Source organism: Cyanistes caeruleus, unplaced genomic scaffold, assembly GCF_971803275.1.
Source record: "Cyanistes caeruleus unplaced genomic scaffold, bCyaCae1.hap1.1 HAP1_SCAFFOLD_102, whole genome shotgun sequence".
Classification (NCBI taxonomy): Eukaryota; Metazoa; Chordata; class Aves; order Passeriformes; family Paridae; genus Cyanistes; species Cyanistes caeruleus.
In genome coordinates, this window is record NW_028255904.1 from 57,042 (window position 1) to 80,456 (window position 23,415).

General features: G+C 48.9%; 1 protein-coding gene across 1 annotated transcript; it reads left to right on the top strand.

Moving 5' to 3' along the window:
• The first annotated feature begins 1,944 nt into the window (after positions 1-1,944).
• LOC147646293 (serine/threonine-protein kinase PAK 3-like) lies at positions 1,945-17,895 on the top strand. The gene is made up of 15 exons (XM_086873631.1): positions 1,945-4,729; positions 6,397-6,434; positions 6,878-7,009; positions 8,492-8,626; positions 8,899-9,240; positions 9,687-9,776; positions 10,176-10,350; positions 11,820-11,883; positions 12,580-12,628; positions 13,007-13,119; positions 13,712-13,829; positions 14,253-14,352; positions 14,817-15,013; positions 16,363-16,500; positions 17,617-17,895. Exons 1-15 carry the CDS (start codon positions 4,453-4,455, stop codon positions 17,716-17,718), a joined length of 2,070 nt encoding a protein of 689 aa, XP_086729757.1. The 5' UTR covers positions 1,945-4,452; the 3' UTR covers positions 17,719-17,895.
• The last annotated feature ends 5,520 nt before the right edge of the window (positions 17,896-23,415 follow it).

Sequence of the window (23,415 nt, forward strand, 5' to 3'; positions counted from 1 at the left end):
GTAGGACTTTTTCTTTTCTCTCTGCTGACGATTTTATCCCCAAAACTGCCGTGGGAACGTTGTATCCAAGCACATCCTCCAGCGCTGCACTTTCCTCCTGTGAATTCCCTGTGCAGGGAATGTGTCTGTGCTTTTCCCTGCTCTGTTCACTGACAAACAAACCTGAGCCCGTGGGACTGTCAGAGCTCCTTCATGCAATGAAATCAGGTTGTGTTTCTCATGGCATGTTCTGGAGGAGCTTTTCTTGGTGTGTCCTGTGCTGCTGGAAATGACACAAGAGCCAGGAGGGAACAGAAGCTGCTGCTGCCCGTTGGCTCAGGGCCAGGGAACCAAGTTGTGCTCCCGGGCAGTTGGGCCCTGCTGGAAGCAGAGCCGCGTTTCCCTTGAGCAGCTCAAGCTTGTGACAGCTCCAAACAGGAAACCTCCGCAGAAAACTCTTCCTCCAAACTCAGCTGCTTTCCCTCCTGCAGCTGTTTGGGAAAGAGCCTCAAAGCACAGACTCTGCTGGGAGCCATTGGTGCATTTCCTCCCTCCCGGCAGCAGCAGCTCCTGAGCCCTTCACGGGCTCCTGGCCCTTCCCAAACCCTTCAGCTCCCTTTCAACTCTCAGCAGTCACTAACATATGTATTTCTTTCATATTTAAACTGCATTTAAACTTCTCTTTTTCTCTCCTCTCTATCTTTTTAATCTCCTCTTTATCTCCTTTAATCCCGTCAGCACCAGTAGGATGGGGCTGGAGTCTTGGGGTGGGTGTGGGATGAACTGAGGATCCAGCAGAGAAGGGCAAGGCAGAGGGGAGAGGACTCAGCCAACCCTTCTCCTGCTCTCTCCTCCCCCAGGCTCCAGCTAAAGCAAGTCAGACTGGAAAGGATCCCACAGATGCTGTGTTCTCCTCCCTCTGAGCTTGGCTGGGGATCCTCAGCTTCAGCCTGGTGCAGTGGCTGAGATTCGCTAAATTGAGTTTTTTGGCTAAAGCACTAAATAATGTGGTGGGTTTAGCGCTGGCTGAAATCTCCAGGGCACTTACTCATTTCTCACTGTGAGATATGGATTAGGAGAAGGGCAAACCAGGCTTAAAAGTTAGAAGGAATAAAGAAACTTTATTAACAGGACTATAAGAAATAAGAAACCAGAATAAAACCTCCAGAAACCTTTTCTCTCCCCAGCCAACTTTTTCCTTTCTCAACTGACAGTGTAGGGACAAAACTTGGGATGTTAATGTAGTACCAACTATACGATAGCCTTTTCATCAGTATCTGTAGGGAGAGGAGTTTTCTCTTGTTATTCCATGGAGAGTTGTCCACAAGAAAAGACTTTTCTTGTGCTTTTTCCTTTCTATGAATAGCAGCCACCCAGGGCAAAACTCTGCCATCATGCCTTCCGACCATTTCCACACCACTCTGAGGTGTGTTCACGGGCCATGAACTCAAGGGGTATTATTTTAAGGATTCAAGAGTTATTCTCTTCATCTGTCTTGGTGATCATCTCTGGGAACAGAAGTTTTCTTCTTCTCTCCCTGGGGACAAAGGATCTTCATCAGCTCTCATCTCTCTCTCTCTCTGTTCATGCGTCTCATGGGATCACAGATACTCCACCACCTGCTTGGCTTCATCAATGGATACCTTTGCTCAGATTTACACTTTGAATCCTTCATTCTCCCCAATACTCTTTCATTAATGAAAGGAGTTATTTTTCAGAACGTTATTGTCCATCTCCATGGCCCTACCAAAAGACTATTTCAGCTCATTAAAGCATCTCCTCATTCTCCTTCCACCTGAGGCTTGACTCTTCTTCGTACTGACCTTGATGTTTGATGTTGTATTTTACGTGTCGATCGCTCCCACTTTGTGCTCTCTGGAGAGGGGATGAAGGCTGCAGGTCTCATCTGTGTAGTGAAAGGGTTAAATGTGGCCCAAGGTGTGGCAGGCATTCCTGGTGTGGGATTTCAGCTCAGCAGCCCCTGGAAGGCAGGGGACAGTTTCCAGCTTGGAGCCGTCTGTGCAGGCCATGGCGGGGATGGGCGAGATGTCAGCAGCCGTGGCCCGGCCCAGCTTAGGGCCGGGGTCCCCCTGGGGAGGGCTTCAGCCACCCCACTGGAATGGGACTGGGAGGGCTTCCCGGGAGGGGCCACAGCAGAGCCCGGCCTGGCCTGGGGCCGGGGGAAGTCCCGCAGTCTCCATCCCCCCAGCCCAGAGCCACTGGGCTCCAGCCCAGCCCCTCCAGGCCACACAGGCCGCGGGCAGCGGGGCCAGCCACACCACAGCTCCAATACCTTTCCAGGCTGCAAACAAAAAGAGACAACTTCCCCAGCTGGAGCTTTTAAAAGGTGCTGTTCACAAAGGTGATCTCACTTTTCAGTGCTGCAAAATGCTGTCTGTTCTCAGAACTGGCCGGCCATTGGCCTGATCTCAAGCAGAGAGAAACTCCCAGCAGCCGCTCTCAGAGAAATCACTTCTGTGGGTGTTTTCTGCTTTTATCTCTAAAATGCCAAACCACCACAGATGGCCTGCTGGGAAGGGGTTTGGTGCCCCCTCACCACCCCTCGGAGGGCAGAAAGAAAGAGAGCTTCCCACGTTTCTTTCCTCTCTTAAATCTGTTGTCATCAAAGTGTTTCCAGCTTTTCTAATTGCCTTAGCAATGGGCCTGTTCTCAGAGCCAGCCAGTGATTGGTTTTGCCAGGCATGGAGAAAGCTTTTATCAACTCCTTTTAGCAGAAATAGCATTCCCATGGCTGGCTTCTTCCCTCCTCACCAAAATTTAACCCGTGCAAAACCAACAAAACTGGCCACTGGTGGTCCAGGGGCATGGGAACCTGCAGGCTTGGAGAAAACTTGAAGAACTTGTGTGGAGCCATTCAAAAATGTAACGTGGCTTCATATCTAGACACACAGCTAAAACCCAGCTATTTCTCTATTCTTTTTCTTTTCAGCTGAGAAAGGAAGTCACAGGTGATGGGGTCTCTATTCCACATCTCTTGGGTCCCTGCCTCGTAGCTCCCAATTTGGATGAAAGTTACCCATTTGATCCCTCTGGCTTCCTCCTCCCACCATCTCCTACATCTTCCCCCATTCTTCTGTGACTTTCTTCTTCTCTTTCCTTATGACCATTGCAGCCTCATCTCTGTGGCTCACAAATGTGCCCAGGGGGCTCCAGGGGTGAGGCACTGGCCCACATGCTTCTTTGAGATGCCCCAGCAGTGCTGCAGCAGGCTGATGGCTGTGCAGTTCCTTTGGCACAGGAACAGGCATTCTTGGGTTTAGACAGAAGCATCAGTGGCCAAAATCCCAATTTCCTTTGGTTTATTCCCATCTCAGAGCTCAGTTGTGGGGCAGGATGTGGGTGCTTGGGGCACTGCAGCGCATGAACGATGCACGGTCCCCAGGGGTGGTATATCTGGAAACATTTATTACAAGTGTACATCACTTTTGTGCTGTTTTTCCTATTGGGTTAGAATAGTGTGAGCCTGGGTAGCCAATAGTATAAATGTTCAGATGGCTGCTAACGAATAATAGCCATGATCAATTCCCTATTAGCAACATCAGTTTATTTCCCTAGGACAAGCGCTTGTATAACAATTTCTTCTGCAAACTACTCTGCTTCTGCTACTTGTTACATTTTAGAAACTCTGTTCCATCCATCCTGCCTTGACTGAGGAGCAGTCTTTGTTCTCTTAGGACAAGTTCTCTTTGTTTTCTCTCTCCACAGGGCAGTCTTGGAGTTACTCTTGGATCTCTTGAACAACAGGGTTTGGCCCATTGTCAGGCTGTAAATACTGAGCGGTGGGACCACTGCTGCTGTGAAGTCCATTTATTGCTGAAATATATCAGAAAAGGTCTCAGACTGAAGGCATGAGATTTTGGAGGGGTAACAAGTGGGCCATAGCTCAAAGGTAGTCACGAGTTCCTTTGTTACACAGCAATATATGACATTTTGGCCCAATGGACAGATGACATGGAGTTTATTATTACTTAATCACCTTTCACCTTTGCCAAGTTCTGCAGCACTGTGTCTGCTTTTCACCCAATACACTGCTAGCTCACGTACACACATGTGCTTCTTATGATAATATTTAGATTCATAGCTTACTCTATAAAATCACACAATTACAGTTGAAATCTCTCCACCATCTCACTCAATGCAGTTTCTTACTTATTTATGGCATATTCTTACTTGCAGCTATAGGAACATAAGCTTATGAATTCTCGACTCAACGTCTGTGAACCTTTAGCATTGCATGAACCCAAGCTCCTTCCAAGGCTGTCAATCAAACCCTTCAGTATCTGTGGAAGTTTCTGTCTTTCCATTTCCCACAGCCCACCAAAGGATTTGTGACACTTTGTGACAGAGGAGAAGCTCCCAGGCAATTTTGTGTTTGCTGTAGGGAAGGTTGGGTTGCTCTGCATCAGTTCCCAGAGCAGCGCAGAGCATTGGCTTTGTGATGTCAGGGCATGGATGCCACCTTGTCGTGGTGACATCCCAAGGTTGCCTTGGTGCACGGAAGGCCTCAGGGTCAGAGCAGCTCTTGGGCTTGCTCAGTGCAGGAGCATCCTCCTGCTTGAGGCGTTTGTCAGTGGGCAGCTGCACACTGACAGGAGCCTTGTTTGTTTTTGTTGTGGAGCAGAGTGTGCAAACTGGCACAGCAGTGCTACAATGATGGAGCAGCTCGCTGCTGCCATTTGCACCATTTATGGCATCGCCTACGCCGGCTATTACCTCACCAACCTGGCACGTAAGTAGAGGTTTTCCCTGTCTGGAACCTGAGCTGGCTTTTGTAGGTCTCCCTTCTCTTTCTTAGTGACCGGGTTGCTATTGAAACACAAAGACCATGAGGATGCCCCTGGTTTGGTAAAGCTCCTGTCAACACCTTCAGCAAAACACGGGGTGTCTGTAGCCAGGGGGCTGCGGGCAGCATTTGCAAGGCTTCTGTTCCCTCCACGGGAGAGCCTGTGGCAGCAGAGTCTGGCATTTCCTCACTTTGCTGGCTCAATCTCTTGGGGTGACTTTACTTTTAAGATAGCTCTGAGAGCTCGGGAAGTTGAAACTGCTGGAGGCTGATGGGAGTTTTTTCTCCTGACTAATTCCTGGCCATGGGTGAGAATTGGCAGCGGTTTTAACTATTGAGAAGTGAGATCAACCTGTGAACACCACCTGAAGATGTGAGGCCAGGAATTTCTTGCTCTCTTTGGTTTCTGGCTTCTGACGAGGTCACAGGGCTCTGTCTCGGCCTTCTCCCCCCCTCCAGGCCGGACAAGGCTGCAGAGGGCGGGGTGGGGGGAGAAACGGAGCCGGCCAGCCTGACTTGGTTTGCAGTTTCTGCCACTGAACTGAAACCTGACACCATCAACATCTGCAGCTTTAGCAAGATTTTAACTCTTTTACTACCTGCATGAGACTTGCAGATTAATCCTTTTTCTCCAGAGAGAGAGAGAGAGAGAGAGAGAGTGATCAACCATCAACCCATCAAAGAGAGTGAAGAAAAAAATTAAATTGAGAGGGGGAAGAGAAAGAAGGAGATGCTTTAATAAGCTGAAATATTTTTCTGTTAAAGCTATGGGCATGGACAGTAGTGTTCTGAAAAAAACTCCTTTAATTCATGACAGAGTATATTGGGAGGAATGGAGTGTTTCCAAGTGTGGATTTTGAGCAAATGATGAAGTAGTTGTGACACTGTGAGATGCTGGAACAGAGCGGGAGAAGTAAGAGTTGAAGATTTGGGCTTTTAAGAAGCAAAAAGAAAACTTTTGTTTCCAGGAGGCCTCACAAAAATAGATAAAGAGAACTTTTGCCTTTGAATAACTCATTCATAAAAATGACATCCCTGGACTCATGACCCATAACACACCTCAGAGTGATGGGAAATGGGAGGAGACAACTGATGGCAGATTTCCTGACAGCTGGCATCAGAGAAATAGAAAGCTATGAAGAAAAATAGTTTTCTTGTGAAAAACTCCATAGATAGCAGAAGAATACTTCTGTTTCTCTACAAAGACTGATGAAAAGACTCCAGCAGGAATTGGGACTGTTTTAAACACCAAAGTTTCAAAGTTTTTTGTCTCTATGTTGTCATGTAAAAAAGGAAATGGTTGGGTAGTGGGGGAGAAAAGGGTTGTTCTGGAAGTTTTATTCTGGTTTCTTATTCTTGTAGTTTTTGTAAATAAACTTTCTTTATTCCATTTAAGTTTTAAGCCTGTTTTGCTCTTGTTCTAATCCATATCTCACAGCAAGAAATAAGTAAGTTTTCTAGTGATTTTTTAGTTGCTGCTTTAAACCACACCAGTCAAGCAGGACACCTTTGAAAATGCAGACTGGGAGATCTTCTCAGATGCTGCTCTAAATAGGCCACGGTTCTCTCCAGTTTTCTCAAAGAATTTGGTTCATTTTCCTTGCCCACTGCAGGTCATCTGAGCCGTGTGTTCAGAGGTGCCAATCCTGAGGTGAGTCAGAAAGGAACATTTGATGTTCCTGGTGTTTCAGAATTGTGCAGGGAACTGTGAGCTTGGCCTGTGGCAGTAGAGTGCAGAGGGCCAGCTGGGTGGGCTGAAAGAAGATCCATTTCCATGTTTACAACAGCAATAGCAAAGGCATTGTTGGCTATTTCCTAATTTTCCATTGCAGAGCTTTAAAAGAACTCAAAGCTCAGATTTGCAGAGAGAACGTTGCTTGCTGATAGTAGCCAGGGTGAACTCTCTAATTCAGAGCTATTTGCAGCCTGGCTGAATTAACCCATTTTAATTTAGTTGGAGAGACTTAGAATCCCATTGCTATCAAAGCTGATGATTTGTGCTTGGTAGAGTTGGTTGTAGAAATCAAGCTGAATAGAAATAAGGTTCTAAATGATAGGGAGCTGCCTGTCCCTAACTCCACCATCTGTCCACAGAGCCCAGAAGCAAGAGCAGACTCTGCTGTGGCTCCCTCTGCTCCTGGAGAAGAGGCCAAAGAGGAGCAAAATGAGCAAAAGGAGCACGAGCCTCCAGCTGTGGTCACAGCCCAGCCTGACCATGCCCAGACAGTAAGTGCCAGTGCTGGGTGCTGCTGTCTTTAGTGCAAGGCAGAGCTGCAAGTTTCTGAGCAGCCAGCACTTGCTGTTGCTGGCTGAGGATGCTGAGTGCTGGAGTCCTGCCAGCACCCAGCCATTCCCCCATCCCGTGGCAGCTGGAAATTGGGCTTTGAGCCGTCGTGCTGAGGCCCCAAAGCGCTGCTGCCTGCGGGTGAGCAGCTGGTTGCTTGGCTCAGGGAAGCTCTGTCTCTTGGCTTCTGCCAAGCCATGGCCAAGGGCTCACACGGCATTTCTGGGGCTCACAGGGCTTGCTTTGTTTGCTGTCCCTTTTTGGAAACCTCAGGATGACCTGGAGAAGTGTTCTGCAGTTTCCTTGAGTAATTCTTCACTTCTGCAGAGTCTTTTAGGCCACCTGTCTTTTGGCTTTTGATAAGCTGCAAGGAGATGATTGTGTTGTCCATGAAGCTGTGGCTGGCCATTCTTGTCCTGTGTGGCCAAAGAAACAAACTGTGTAGTTCTGAACCCTTCTTCTGAGGCAAAATCCACAAGTGGCAAGTTTCTCTTGATACGTTTTGTGGTGAAGTCTGCAGCTTTGGAAACTGCATTGGAGCCTAGTGTGGGGGCAAAGCTGCAAGTACTTGAGTGCTGTCTTGTGTTGCTAAGAACCCCTTTAGAGATGGTTGTTTTTTCTCCTCAGAGCTGTTTTCCTCCTCCTGCCTCTTCTGTCCTGACACTCCCTGTTTAACCTATAAATTTCTGCCTGTCCTAGTGAGGTGGGACAATTCCATGGTTTAGGTGGTTTTTGCTGACTTTGGTCATACATGCATTACATGACCCATGGCTTCCTTCATTGGCATCCCTAGGGGTGTGTCAATTAATTTGTTGGTGGGGCCTTTTGAGGATCTCTGTCAGTGCCACTCAGAATTCTCAGCTGACAAAAGAGGGAGGAGAAACACCTTGGTCCTCTTCCATATCCTGAGGTGGCCATAGAGGCTCTCTGACCTGCAGAAGAGGATCCAATTGCACACATCCTTGTCTCCTGAATGAGCAGGATTTCTAACAAGAGTGTAGATGTCAGAGGGGCAGGAGTGGCAGGGCAGGCCTGAAAAGAACATGAACTCCAGCAGTGTCTCTCCCAAGGGCTGAGCTCACCCAGGAAGCCCCTGCAGAGCCAGGATGGAGCTGTGGGACAGGGCTGGCTGTCAGTCACTAGGGAAGGACAAGCAGGACACAGCAGAAGGGGAAGGAGGCCCTTGAGAAATGCCCCACATTTCCTGTCATCTGCCCAAGAGTCTGTTGGAGATTCAGTGCCAGATGGGCCCTGATTGCACTGCCAGGGTCACTTTGGACTCTGTGCTTCCCCACGGGCAGAGAACAAGGCAGGAGAGCAGCAGCACAGAGCTTTGGGAACGTGGGAGCCCATCAGCCTTTGAGTCTTGGCCCACAAATGTTGGATGAGAAGTTGAAGCCCATCTTCTCTTGCTTTCTCTGCAGGTCCTTCCAGAGAAAGAGCAGGAGCAGATTGTTTTATCAGGACGGCCGTGCCAGCCTGACGGAGAGCTGTTCCCAGCCCAAGAGCAGGAAGAGCAGCTGGGGCAGCAGGTGGAAGAGCCACTGGAGAATGGCCAGGTAAGGCTGACTCAGCAGGGGACAGAGTGAAGGGCAGGAAGAGGGGCATAAAACGCAGCTCTTGGGACTGAGCAGGCCACGAGTGCCAGAGGCCCTGAAAGCAAAGAGCCTCTGCAGAGATCAGCAGCGGGACAGGAGGTTACAGTGGAAGCAGAGGTGGGTAGGGAAGCAGAAAGAAGTGACTGAATGAGTGTGATTTTGAGGCTGAAACGGAGGAAGAAGCTGAGCCTGATGGCAGCTCCCAGGCACTTGCTCTCCATTTGTGTGTACAGAACATCGAGGCAGAGCCCCAGGCAGAGCTGCCCGAAGCTCCGAGGGCCATCATGGCAGTGAAGAGGAGGCCTGAGGAAGACAGAAGCATCGAAGAGGAGATGAATCTCCCCTGGCAGAGAGGAAATCAAGAAAACCAGGTGAGTGAAAGAGTGGCAGACACTCCACTCATGGACATTCCTCTCTCTGGTTCTTCACAGGCCTCTGATGAGGAGCTTCTGGCAGAGCTGCAGGAAGCTGAGGCTAGGATCAGGGCAAGGGAGGAGAGGCTGGAGGAAGAAAGGAGAATCATCGAAGAGAAATTCCATCTCCTCGCTAAGCAGCAAGAGGCTCTAGAAAATCGAGTGAGTGAAAGAGCGATGGGCACAGCAGTCACTGCAGTCTGGTGCTTTCTGCCCTTCTTGCCTTTCCTCTGCAGAGCAGCAGGGGGCTGGGCTGATGCCTCTCAGTGCCATCCTGCTGTAGTGTCTATCCCAGCTGCTTGGAAGGACATTTCCTGCTGTGCTCAATCTCAGCTGCTGCCCTGGACAGTGGCACCAGTCATTTGCCCCTTTTGCCAGCACTCATCTCAAGGGATTCCTGCTGGCCTGCTCCTGCTCTCCTTGTTTCTTCAGGGCTTTTTGCAAGTGAACACAGTCCCCCAGACAGATTTGGAATACAAGCTGCAAGCTGTCTGTATCCCTTGGTGAATCTGCTGCTGTCCTGCTCCTTCCCTTTGCTCACAGTCAATGAGCCTTGGCACACAGGGACAAGCTGTGGTCTCTGACTGCTTTGTTCTCTTTGACTTGAGGTGGACGTGTTGATATCTCACCTGGCAGCCTGCGAAGGCTTCCAGCAAATGCCGGCTGATGAAGAGCCCCAAGGTCGGCGGCAGGCACAGGTACTGTCCCAAGCACAAGTGCTGCAGGCTGAGCACCTTCTGAAGATGGTGCAGGAAAAGAGGACTGAGGGGGAGGAGCTCCAACATTAGAACAAGGAGCTGCAAATGTGTCTGCAGCCCTTGGAGGGGGAAAGGGATCCTTGGGAGGAAGTGGAATGGTCATTGTTGCAGTCATCCTTCAGAAAATCCAGGAAAATGGAATATGAAACTGGCCATCGACTTGATTAAAACCAACCTTGGGTTTTGACCATTTGGTTCCAGAAGTGGGCATCCAAAAAATCCAGTTGATGAGCTTTGCATGTGGCTAACAGCAACTTCCTAAGGGCTTGCATTTGAAAAGGGAACTCGGGGTAATCTCTGCCAGCCAGCTTTCTGACACAAACTCCTTTCTTCTCGCAGATCTACACAGGCTCTTCCATTCAATCTGCTGCAGCAGCAGCAGCAGCAGCAGCATCTAAAGGAGCCTTTGTTGCCCAAGCTGAGCAGTGGAGCCGGGGCAGTTTGTCCATTTCCAGCAGTGACACATCTGCTGCTCAGCTCCAGGAGAGCCTGGGAGACTTCGTGGAGCAACTGAGTACGTCTGGTGTATTTCTTGTCTGAGGGACAGTGTATTGTGTGCACGTGCCAGCAGAGCTGTAGCAAATGATCCTACTCACTTTGGTGTCCCAGAGACATTTAGGACTCCCCACAGGAACTGCTGTGCTCTGAGGCAGCGAGAGAGCGCTCTGGCTGTTCCTGCTGCCTCTGAGGGCAGCTTGGACTGGCTCGGCTTTGCCTGGCATTCCCTTGCCACTAAAGGCAGAAGCAGGAATTGTTCTTGGATCAGCAGAAGGCTGTGGCCCAGCAAATGATCTATGCAAGTCCTGTGTGCTAGTGGCCAAACTGATAAGAATATTTGATTCCTAAATTCTCCTTAGACTCCAGACTTCCCACCGCTTGTCAGAACCAAAAGACTTCAGAGATATTGATTGGTTTTGGGGTTTTGCCTTTTTGTTGTGGTTTCGTTTTTAGTTTTCAGTTTTTATCCTTGTTTGGTTTTGCATTTAGGGGTTTTTGCTTTTTCTCCATCCTGAAAGAGCTGTTCTGCCCCATGTGTCTTACTGGTGTCATTTTTAGGACTGTATTTATTGCCTCTACTACATCTACAAGGTTTTTATGAGAATGCTGTATTTTTTGTCAGTGAGGACTCCTTTGAAACTACATCAGGTGACAGCAGAAACAGAGCAAGAGATGTTTTCATTGGGCCCACAATGAAGAAACAGATATTTGTATAACAATCTGTCATTAATATCCCAGTTTTATTTTTATAAAGATGTGTCCAAGAGACACATCCACGTGGTGTGATCAGATAAAACAGCACTGCAGGCATTTCTCAGGAACGAGCCTGCAGCCCCTGTGCTGTGTATTCCTCAGATCCATGGCACTTTTTCATCCCTGATTCCCAGCCATTCCCAAGACTCTTAGAATCCTACCTATTGGCCCAAGCCCTGCTCAGATCAGTCTCTGGGAAAACACATCAAGCCCTTTGTGATTCTGCAGCACAACCCATTTAATCTGCTTCTTGCCCATGACAGCTGCCAGTGCTGTGCTCTCAGAAAAGACCTGGTGAGGCTGAGAAAAGATCCCAGCTGATTTGGTGTCTACCTTCACCTGCTGGGACACAAAAGGGCCTTGATCTGCACCTGGGTGTGTCTGATCTCCAAGGCAATGCTGTTGTGTCCTGAACAGGGGCCACAGCTTGTCAGGGGCTCAGGCTGGCTGTGTCTTCTTGCCATTGCTTGTCAGTGCTCATGCTTGGCCTTTGCCAGCCTTGTGCTGTGCCCTGCTGTGCTCTCTGCGCTTCATTTCCTTCCAAGGACTGCACAAAATCAGTCTCTCTGCTGGCCATTTGTACTGCACAACTGCCTGTCTTGTTGCTGCTGTGCTTGCTGCCCAGCTGACCACAGAGGGTTCAGAGCCCCAGACAGCGGGGCTGCCTTTGGCATCTCCTGCAAGTTGGGATCTCTGCCTGAAAGTCAGCATCTTGCATTTTGTTTCCCTCAGGGAGAATGGTGAACAAGGAAAATCCCAGAACAAAATACATTGAACTGGAAAGTCTTGGCAGCGGGTGAGTCCAACCACAGTCACTTCTACACAGCCATGGGTCAGGTGTTTCACTGGGGGAATATCCATCAAGTGGGAAGTCAGACAAGTTGTCCACATGTTTAGACAGCGGGCTTAGTCTGCCCCATCTCTCAGTACTGGCCAGAATTTGTCAAGTGTGCTCAGAAGGCATTGTCAAAGACATCTCCATGCTGCCAAGGTCTTGCCTGCAGCAAGGAACAGAACCTGGGAAATCTGCTTGTCTCTCAAGTGTGGGACAGCTCAGGATTCATTTCCTTCGCATTTTTGGATGTCTCCAAATCATCTGGCCACACTAATGAAAGGAGAAGAATCTTGCTTGCCTGAAAGCACAACCTACCCCCAAGGAGAGCTGTCAGATAACAGTTCTCAGGAACATTTCTCTCCAAGAGTTTGCTAAAGGAAATACTCCGTGCTCAGGATTAGAATTGCACAGTTTAGAAGCTGATAGCCGAGATGAAGGAATAAGCTGCCTTTTGGAGCTGAGGCAGTAAAGCCCAAGGCTTCAGGAACAGGCACAGTGCCCAGGCACTTGAGGGGAAAATGCATCATCTGCCTTCTGGCAGACCCCTCCTGCAACCTGCAGCTTTTAGGCATTTACAGCAGAGCTCTCCTGTCTGGACTGGCTTCCACTGCAAGATCTAAATGGCTTCTCCTTTCTTTGCTGCTGTTTTGTTTCTAGGGGTTTTGGAGAGGTTTCCAGAGCACTTGACATTGCAACAGGAGGAGAGGTAAATGTCAACAGCCCCTGCAGCCTCTGCTGCTCTCCAGGCCTTTCCCCACTGCTGACAGCTGGGGCTGGAGCTTTGAGCAGAGCTGTGCTGAAAAGGCACAAGAAGCACAGACTGGAGCCAGCCTGCAAATTGCACTTGGAACAGGCTTTGTGGACAAGGCAAATCGCCAGTGGCCACATGTCCTGTAACTGGCCCCCAAGGGAGCAGAGAAATGGGCTGTTGGAATGTCACTCCCTAATTACTCTGGTGATGAGGTCTAATCACAAGGCACTTTGGCTCGGCTTGGCTGTGCCATTCCAAAATCACTTCCTCCATGTGTGTTGTGGTCTCATGCTACCCATTTTCTCAAATTACTCCTTTTCAATGTCATTTGAGGTGGCCATCAAGAAAATAAATGTGCAAGGAGTGAGTAGGAAGATACTAACCATGAATGAAATCAGGATCATGGAGAGTAATAGGAGTCCCAGGATCGTGAATTACTTAGCCAGGTGAGTGGTCACGGTCCTATCCCTTGAATGTTTGTTTACATACTACAAGCATGAGAGCTTAAAAACCCACTTTGGTCAGTGGCAGGAAATAGAGCTGTTAATGATTATTTCTCTACTTATCTCCAATGGATGGGAAGAGACTGCATTTTGTCTGCATGAATCCACCCTGGCAAATGCAGACTGAAAATTGTTCAAAACCCTGCATCAGCCCTATCTTAAGAATTCAATACCTTGTAAGTTCATTGCCTCCACAGTTCTTTGGGCTTGAGTTTTTCAAGTTTCTTAAATGTTCATGAACCATCCAAGAGAGGATTGCCCTTGCATTGTTGCCCCTCTTTTCCATTGCTGTGCATGCCAGGAAGACTAGGTGCTTATTTCCTGAAATGCCATGCGTGACAGGTTTTTTATCTGGGCTCTTCCTAAACTGCCTTTCTCCTTGAGACAGCACAGACTGCAAACACTGCACAGCCTAGAGGCAATGTCTATGCCTTTACTTCTGCCCTTGTCTCCAAGGGACCCAGAAACAAGACTCAAGCAAAAAACCAACCTAGCCGTGCATGTTCACCTGCATGGCCTTGTTTCCTTTTTTCAGCTACCTTGTGCATGAGGAACTCTGGCTGGTGATGGAGTACATGGACGGAGGCACTCTGAGAGATCTCATCGATGAGATTCAAATGTCTGAAGGAGAGATTGCAGCTGTCAGTCGGGAGGTCAGGGATCCCATCTGTGCTTCCAAGGCCTTGAGCTGCATTGTCTGGGAAACAGGGGCTCAAAACGAGAGTGATTTCATGGGCCGGGCTTGGTTTCTGTGCTGCTGCTAGGCTATGGGCAAGCAAGAGCATCTCAAGTGAACTGTCTGCCAGTGCCCCTACACTCACTGGACTCACTTCCTGTACTCTTATCCCCTGCTCTTGTATTCTAGCTCTGTCTCTTGCATTGGCATTTGCAGTTCTCCACTGAGAAAGGTGCTGCTCTGCTACTGTTGGAGCAGCAGGCTCTTGCTCTTAATGGCGCTGTGTTCTGCCATTCCTCCCCATTCCCCTGCAAAGGGAACCTTCCACAGCTGTTTCCTTGCTTGTGCGATGAACTCACAGCACTACTTTTTGCCCCCCTGGTTCTCTTTTCTCTCTCAGTGCCTGCAAGGACTGGATTTTCTTCACTCCAACCACGTGATCCATCGAGATGTCAAGAGCAACAACATCCTTCTCAGAACCGACGGCTCTGTCAAGCTGGGTCAGTGTATTCTTGCTCAGCTTCAGCCTTCCAGGAATGGGGGCTGTGGGGCTGCTTTCAGTGACTGCCAGCTCCCCAAAAATGCTGCTGCTGGCAGTGCAGGGGTCCCCCCTGCTGTGGGCTGAAGGCACAGTTGCAGGGTGCACACAGCTATGACAAGGAACCACAAGCAGCCAAGAGTGCTATTGCTCTGTGTGTGTCTGTATGTGTTCCTTCCAGAGGGAGGGAGCTGCAATCTAAACCTTCAGGGGAACAAAAGGCACTGCTGGAGGAAGTGTAAAAAATGGGGGGATGTTTGAAGTAGCCAATTCATATTTCCTTGGCTAAAGCCCCAAGGAAACAGAGCAGGGAGTGTTGTCCAGGAAATTCAATTGCGCATTCTCAAACTTCCACTGGGGAATTCTCTGGCTTGGTTTCCTAATTGACAGTATGAAAATTAAAAGAGTATTTTGCTTTCTCCTCAGCTGATTTTGGCCTTTCTGCTCAGCTCACCCCTGAGCAAAATCAGCGGTGCTCGGTGACCGGGACTCCTTGGTGGATGGCACCTGAAGTGGTGAAGCGTCAACCATATGGCCCCAAAGTGGACGTGTGGTCTTTTGGAATTGTGGCAATTGAAATGGCCGAACAAAAAACTCCTTATGACAGTTTCACTGCTCGATCGGTAAGGAGCAAATACTCTCTGATCCCGCTGTCTTTCTCACCTGTCCCGGGTTCTCTGCTCACTGCACAAAATCCCATGGCCATCTGCTGGAAGTACTTCCACCAAGGCCCCTTCTACAAATGTCCCTGCAGCACATCAGCATCTGCTGGAGCTTTGGTTGCAGCACTGGGGGAACTCAAGCCTTACCTCGCCCAAACCATCTCCATTCTCAGGCAGCATTTTGCTTTGCCTTACAAGTCGTTCCAGCTCTTTTGGCTGTGTAGATGGCCCCAAGAATAGGAAACAAGCATCTCAGAGCTGCTGTTATCTTTCCAGAAATGAAGCAAAGAAACTCAAAGCAAACCAAGTTTCTAAAACAGTGCTTTTGAGAGAAGAAGTGCAGCCCCATTCTTCTCACAGGGAAACTTGCCTGAAACCTGGAGATGAGGCTGTAAAGCCAGAGTCTCTTCTGCTTCTTGTGCAGTGCTGCTGGGACACTCAGTGACCACCTTCTTTCCTAACCCAAGCCACTTTCTCCATATCACCAAGCTGGAGCCTGGTGACAGGGAGAGCCTGCCAAAACCTCCTGTTTGCTTCCTGGCACTTTCTGGGATGGGCACAGCGTTAATGCATTGACTTGAGAATCCAACCAGCACAGGGTTACCACAGGGATGACACTTCTGATTTCACCATGAATATTTTCCTTTTGCCACATAAAGGAACCTGAAATTTTCAGAGTGCTGAGAGACAGAGCTGCAGGTGGCTCCTGTGTGCCCAAACAGGCATTTTCAACCCAATACATTTGTGGAGGCATCTTAATGAGTCTGTGTTGAAAATGAGATTCCAAAGGTTTGTTTCCTTCCCTGAGGAACACCTGCTGCATTTCCTTTCTTTCCTTCCAATTACCATCATTTTCAAGAACAAGACAAAAAGCTGGACGACTTTTGTTTTATGGAAGCTGTGCTTAAGGGACCAACAAGCACTGCAGAGATTCTTTTCATGTAAGAATCCTTGGAATAGTACAGTTAGTTAGAATAGCAAAATCCCTCTTCCAAAAAGGCTGCCAAGCTGCTGGGAATCCTCCGAGAAGGAAACATGTATTTGCTGATGTAGTTGCCACTAACTAGATCAGGCAATGAAATCAGCTGCCAAGGCAAGATCTGCTGGATGTTGGCAAAGCTGTGGCTTTGGGGCTTGGGTTTTTTCATGATACAGGAAAGTCGTCATCCAAATGCTACAGGAAAGTCATCTCTGCCTCTCTGCCAGGGCAAAAACTGCCACTGCAGAGTGGAGCTGGAACAATGGGCTCTGGGAGAGCAGCTCCAGATGGGAAAGAAGCAGGTGGAGCCTTGTGTTTCCTTTTTCTCCAGGCTAAATTCCACATAGCCACAGAAGGGACCCCACAGCTGCGGCAGCCCGAGCAATTCTCGCCTTTGCTGCGTGACTTCCTGAGCTGCTGCCTGCAGAAAGGCGAGGCGCAGCGCTGGTCTGCCAAGGAGCTGCTGCAGGTAAAATGCCAAAAGGGCTGCAGGTGAAACAGTGTCCCAGGGATGGGCTCCTCCTCCACTGAAATCCAAGGCATCAGATGAGCCCCCATCCTCCTCACTTCCAACCCTGGTGCTGTTCAGCTGACAGTGGGGAGCAATCCTAGACTGGGCTGGGCTGGCAGGGAGTGCTGGGTTTTAGCGCTGGCTAAAATCACCAGGGCACTTACTCATTTCTTGCTGGGAGCTCTGGATTAGGAGAAGGGCAAAACAGGCTTCAAACTTCAAAGGAATAACAAATTTTATTATCAGGCCCACAAGAATAAGAAAGGTCTCATCTGTGCAGTGAAAGGGTTCAATCTCACCCAGGTGATGGCAGTCACGGTGTTGGATTTCAGGCTGTGCTGGGCCCCTCTCTCTGCCCGGGAGCCGCTGGGAGGGGAGGCTCGGCCTGGAGCCGTCGCTGCACGCCGGGGAGAGGGTTTAGTGTGGGCAAGATGTCAGCAGCCGTGGCCTGGCCCAGCCTGGGGCCGGGGTCCCGCAGCCTCCATCCCCCGCCCGGGAGCCGCTGGGCTCTGGCCCGGCCTCCCCCAGGAGCACAGGCCGTGGGCGAGCAGGGCCGGCCTCACCAGAGCTCCGTTACCTTCAGGCTCCGGAAGCAAAGAGGGCCAGTGCCCGGGCTGGTGGTTTTCAAAATGTGCATCATCACAGAGGCACATCTCATTTCTAAATGGTGCAAAATGTTGTCAGTTCTCAGAACTAGCCAGCCATTGGCCTGTCTCAGGCACAGAGGAAGCTCCCAGCAGCTTCTCTCAAAGAAATCACTTCCGTGCGGGGTTTCTTACTTCTTTCCCTAAATGTCAATTCATCTCAAACTAACACACAGGGACATGGAAAGGTCATCTAGTCTGTGTCCTGCAATGAGCAGGGACATCTTTCAAGAGATCAGGATACTCACACCTCAGATATTTCCAGGGGTGGGCCACCTACCAGCTCTTGGGGCAACCTGTGCCACTCTTGCCCCATGCTCCTGACCTACTCTGACTCAATCCCCTTTTCATTTCAAAAGTATTCCCCTGCCTTTGAAGCTCTTAGATTGGAAAATCATGCTTTCTTGTTGTTTTCTTTTCCTTTCTGCAGCATCAATTTATAACATCGGCCATGCCTGGGTCCAGCCTGGCACCTCTCATCGTTGCAGTAAAGAAGTGGAAGGAGGAGGCAGGAATGCAACAATTAATTTAGAACTGCCTTCTCCATGCCCAGTTTAGAGTAGGATTATAGAGTAGGATTGTAGAGTAGGATTGCAGAGTAGGATTTTAGAGTAGGATTATAGAGTAGGATTGTAGTGCAGGATGGTAGTGTAGGTTTGTAGTGTAGGATTGTAGAGTAGGATTTTAAATAAAATTTCTAAAATCTCAACTCCTTTGGAACATTTCTCTCCTTCTGACCCTGTGAGAAAGCTCAACATTTCCTCCGGAATTGTCAGTTTTTCTTAGAGGTGGAAAGTGACATTGATGGCTTCTTTGGTACGGTTTCAAAGTGGGGAAGGCTCCTCTTCATTCATCCTCTCCAGACCACACTGCCTTTGGAATATGGCCAACTGGACAAGTTTTTCCCAGCTGTGGCATTTCTATTTGAGGCAGAAACAGCAATGGTATTTGCAGGAAAAACCAAAGGAGGAGCGGTGCAACGCAAACATCCCGTGCAGATGCAGGCTGTGCAGATGTGACTCGAGAGTATTTGGGTTCCTGCCATTTGGATTTGTATCCCTAAGAGAAATCTCTTAGGCTGGAGGAGAGTCTGGCTGAAGAGAGAAAGCAGAAAGAGCAGTGAGGGTGCTGTGCAAGGTCTCCTGTGGTGCAGAGCTGTCAGCGCCTGTGAGGTGAGAGCGGGCCGGGCCTTGGCCAGGCTGGAGCCCCAGCAGAGCCCTGGCAGAGCCCGGAGAAGCCTGAGCCTCGGCACAGGCAGGCTGGAAGGAGGCCCTTGGAGCTGCAAGAGGCAGCAGCCTGGCCCTGGCTGCCTCTTGCTGGCCCCAGGCAAATCCTCCGCTCTCAGAGCCAAGCTGGCAGCTGGCTGCTCCTGAGGGGAAGCGGCGCCGTGCTGGGCACAGCACACACTGGTGCCATGGGCTGTCTGGAGTCTGCACAGGAGGAGAGAAAGGCAAAGAGCAGCCCAGGGCTGGTGCCCTGCCTGACCATTGCTGCTGCTCTGCCACCTGCTCTGGAACTCCTGGCAATGGTCAGCAGTGTGTGCAGCACTCTGGGCACAGGGGGAGGGAGCCGGGCTGCTCCGCAGGCTCCAGCACAGGGCAGTGTCCTTCAGGCACGGCATTTCTGCCAAGGGAACCGAGGCCAGCGTGAGGCAGTGACAGCAAGTCAGGGCACATCTGCACGAGCCACTGCCTCACACAGCTCTGGGACCAAGTGCCTGCAATCCTGGAGCTCTGCACTGAGCCACAGCAAAGGTGTGAAATGCAGAGGGCTTTGCAGAAATATTCAGGGGCACCAGGCCAGCCTGCTTGGTGCTCTCTGGGGCACAGCAAGCACTGTGCAATGCAGCTCGGAGCTGCTGGCAGAGAGGGACTATGGGCATGTGCCTGAGGCTTCTTCTTGAGTAGTGATTTGGGAGGGAGCAGAAGGGTCTCAGTATGCAACTGGTGTTTTCTTCATTAATTGCTGAATGAAAGACACAATGTGGCCTCACGCAGCAAGAGCACTTGCAGAATTTATTGACTACAAGTTTGTGTTGAATTCCCAGAAAAGGGAAGTGTTGAAGTGTAACAAAAAGGCCTTTTGAATTCAGTTAGCCCCTGAGCCTTCATCCAAAACAACCACCAGGAGGCTGACAACTACCTCATGCAGAGCCCTGCTGCAAGGGCTTCCATAATCACAGAATTAGAAAATATGAAGCTTAGGAAAGTAGAATGTGCCCATCAAGTTAAAAAAGTTTAAAAACTTGTCCTGTGCAAAGAATGGACAAGTGAGTTTGTGGTGGAGCTTTCTCCCTCACTCCTGGCATTGAATAAAAAAATCCCTGCTCTGCAGGCCCTACACTATGGAGTACTGTTTTCTTGACTACTATTTGTGCATCATAATCATGCTATGCTTTTCATTGTCTTCTTCGAACCTTCTAAGTATAAAGTGAGTAAGACAGTGAGTTGTGTATTGATAGGGCCGAAGAAACATTTCCAAATGCCATCCTGGGAAAGGAAAGGACGTGAAACAGCGCTGGGGAAGAGCGTCCCTCGCACAGCCCTCAGAGCTGCCACCATGCACAAGATGGCGGCCGGGGCTGAGGCTGTGCCACTGTGCACAAGATGGCGGCCGGGGCTGAGGCTGTGCCACCGTGCACAAGATGCCGGCCGGGGCTGAGGCTGTGCCACTGTGCACAAGATGCCGGCCGGGGCTGAGGCTGTGCCTCTCAGAGCGCTCTGCAGCCTCTGCCAGCCCAGCCCCAGCCCCGGAGCAGCGCAGGGCGGGCAGAGCCCCCTTCCAGCCGTCTGCTTCAATGGACATTGACAGACACCCGGGCCACGCACACAGGCTGACACCTTTGCTCTGTGCACACAAACACGTACCACACACTTGGGAACCTCGGCTGGCAGCATTTTCAGGTGGAAATACGAAGAAACTCCAGGGTTTGAATGTTTTCAAATAGAATATTTCATTTGCCAATAAAAGGATCAAAAGCAGAAAGGGCCATCCCAGCCTGTTTCTTCCATGCAGGAATAGTGTCACAGTGACTGTGAGCTGATGAAGACGGAGATGGGATTTAATCCAAAGCAGATTGTGCAGTGGGTGCTCACCTGTGATATGTATCCCTCACAGTACCTATTTATTTGGAACACTAGGAAGATTATGAGGCTGGGCAAGATATTAACCCTTTCAATACACAGATGAGACCTACAAACCTTGTTCATCTCTCCAGGGACAGAAAAGGACAGAGTAATAACACACAAAAAAAACAACATAAAAACATCAAAGTCAGTAAAAAAAAAGGCCAAACCTCAGATAGAAAAGAAATGAAAAAATGGCAGTTGAAACTAAAATAATCATTTAGTAAGGCCATAGAGATAATCATTGATATACTAACATATCTCATTTAATTAATGAAAAAAGTATAAAATAAAGCATTAAAACTATAAATCTAAACAAAAGCATCCATTAATGAAACAAATGTTAAAATAACTGTAATCCTATGAAAAGCCTGAACAGAAAATAAATAAAAACAATGACATGCCCATTGCACCCAGGGAGAGAAGTAGAAAACTTCCATTTCCAAAGATGATCAGAAAAAAAAATGAAGAAAACTTTTGCCTTCAAACAACTCATCCTTAAAATAACACCCTATGAATTCATAACCCATAGACACACCTCTATGAGGGCTGTAAAAATGAGAAAAATGGCACAATAGAAATTTTTTTTCCCAGATGTCTGCTATTTGTAAAAATGAAAAACCACAAAAAACCTGTTTCTTGTAAAAAAGTCTTCATGATACAATAAGAAAAAAGTCCTCTTGCTACAAAAACTAATAAAAAACTCTTGTGTAATTAATACTGTTTTAACATCCCAAGTTCTATCTCTATGCTGTCAGTTTAAAAAAAAAAAAAACAAAAGTTATTCAGGAGAGGAAAGGCGTTCTGTAAGTTTTATTCTGGTTTCTCATTCTTGTAGTCCTGTTAATAAAGTTTTTTATTCCTTCTAAGTTTAAAGCCTGGTTTTCCCTTCTCCTAATCCATATCTCACAGTGAGAAATGAGTAAGTGCCCTGGAGATTTCAGCCAGCGCTAAACCCACCACATTATTTAGTGCATTAGCCAAAAAACTCAAATTAGCGAATCTAAGCCATCACTGCACCAGGCTGAAGCTGAGGATCCCCAGCCAAGCTCAGAGGGAGGAGAACACAGCATTTGTGGGATCCTTTCCAGTCTGACTTGCTTTAGCTGGAGCCTGGGGGAGGAGAGAGCAGGAGAAGGGTTGGCTGAGTCCTCTCCCCTCTGCCTTGCCCTTCTCTGCTGGATCCTCAGTTCATCCCACACCCACCCCAAGACTCCATCCCCATCCTACTGGTGCTGACGGGATTAAAGGAGATAAAGAGGAGATTAAAAAGATAGAGAGGAGAGAAAAAGAGAGGTTTAAATGCAGTTTAAATATGAAAGAAATGCATATGTTAGTGAGTGCTGAGAGTTCCAAGGGAGCTGAAGGGTTTGGGAAGGGCCAGGAGCCCGTGAAGGGCTCAGGAGCTGCTGCTGCCGGGAGGGAGGAAATGCACCAATGGCTCCCAGCAGAGTCTGTGCTTTGAGGCTCTTTCCCAAACAGCTGCAGGAGGGAAAGCAGCTGAGTTTGGAGGAAGAGTTTTCTGCGGAGGTTTCCTGTTTGGAGCTGTCACAAGCTTGAGCTGCTCAAGGGAAACGCGGCTCTGCTTCCAGCAGGGCCCAACTGCCCGGGAGCACAACTTGGTTCCCTGGCCCTGAGCCAACGGGCAGCAGCAGCTTCTGTTCCCTCCTGGCTCTTGTGTCATTTCCAGCAGCACAAGACACACCAAGAAAAGCTCCTCCAGAACATGCCATGAGAAACACAACCTGATTTCATTGAATGAAGGAGCTCTGACAGTCCCACGGGCTCAGGTTTGTTTGTCAGTGAACAGAGCAGGGAAAAGCACAGACACATTCCCTGCACAGGGAATTCACAGGAGGAAAGTGCAGAAATACCCAATAATGAGCTTGCTTTTGCACTATGTATGAGCCTAATTATTGATGTTATATAGGGAGTTTGGAGTTGCCAATAAAGGAGACTTGCTGATCATTCATATTGAGTGCTGCTTTTCTCCCGCCGAACTCATCCAATGGCGCCCGAACAGATGGGACCCTTGGGACCTTTGGGACCTTTGGGACATTAAAAAGCGAAGGCCATGGGAGTCGGCGACAGGGGACGGGTCCTCCGCAGCAAGGACGGCGAAAAGCAACGGTGCCGCGCCCCAGGCGACCTCAGAGGAGAGTCCTGGCCGTAACGTGCTGCCAAACCTTGTAGGGCTGCAACAGCGCTGACGGTAAGATGGAAAGGCAAGCAGCACATGATTTATTTACCTGCTTTTTAGAAAAGCCACAGCTTAAGGGTTTTGATTTGCGCAAGGAGCTTCCTGGACTTCTTGCTTACGGGTATGCTCACGCCTTTGCCTCCCACTGCTGGGCAAACACTCCTATCTATGCTGCCCATGGAAAGAGGGAGGGAGAGTCAGAGAGAAGGAAATAATGAGAAAGAAATTCCAGAGCAAACACTGAAACAACAGAATCTGTTCAGTTACGGCAGGATGTGATATATCCTGAACTATTTGCTTCACTTTTGGAGTCACTCTTAACATTACAATCTTATTTAAGTTCCAACTTTGCTACTCTGGAAGAAAAGAATCCAAATTTAGATTGGTTTCCACCCGAACCAGGGGGACATGGGGGAGCACTGAGGTGTGCGCAGAGAGCGGGGGCACCCCTGGGGCAGAAGCAGTGAAAGAAAAGTTCCAAGGCCACACTGAACAATTACAGAAACAGCTGAGCAGGAACAGGTGGCTCAGACAGCTTCAAAAAGTGACAAAATAGCCAAAAAATCACAAACTATATGGTACCTAGTTCGAAATTCATCACTGTAATTAGAAGTTGATAAGCTGCAATGGTCACCATTGTTAGCACCTGGCCATGAGAGATTTTCGTGTAACATCGCTTGCTTTTGTAAAAATCGTGCCCCTTTTTTCCTCTATCAGTGAACAAGAGAGATTGAGAGAAACAACTGTATGTGTTAAAGTTAACTTTGTGAGGTGTTTTTTTGTTTTGTTTTTTTCTGCGAGGGTATGTGGAGAATGTGAAGAAAGATAACAGCAGCAGAGAGCAGCAGCAGGGCGGGCAGTCCACCCCCCCCTCCCTCTCTAAGAAAAAGCACCGGGATAGTAC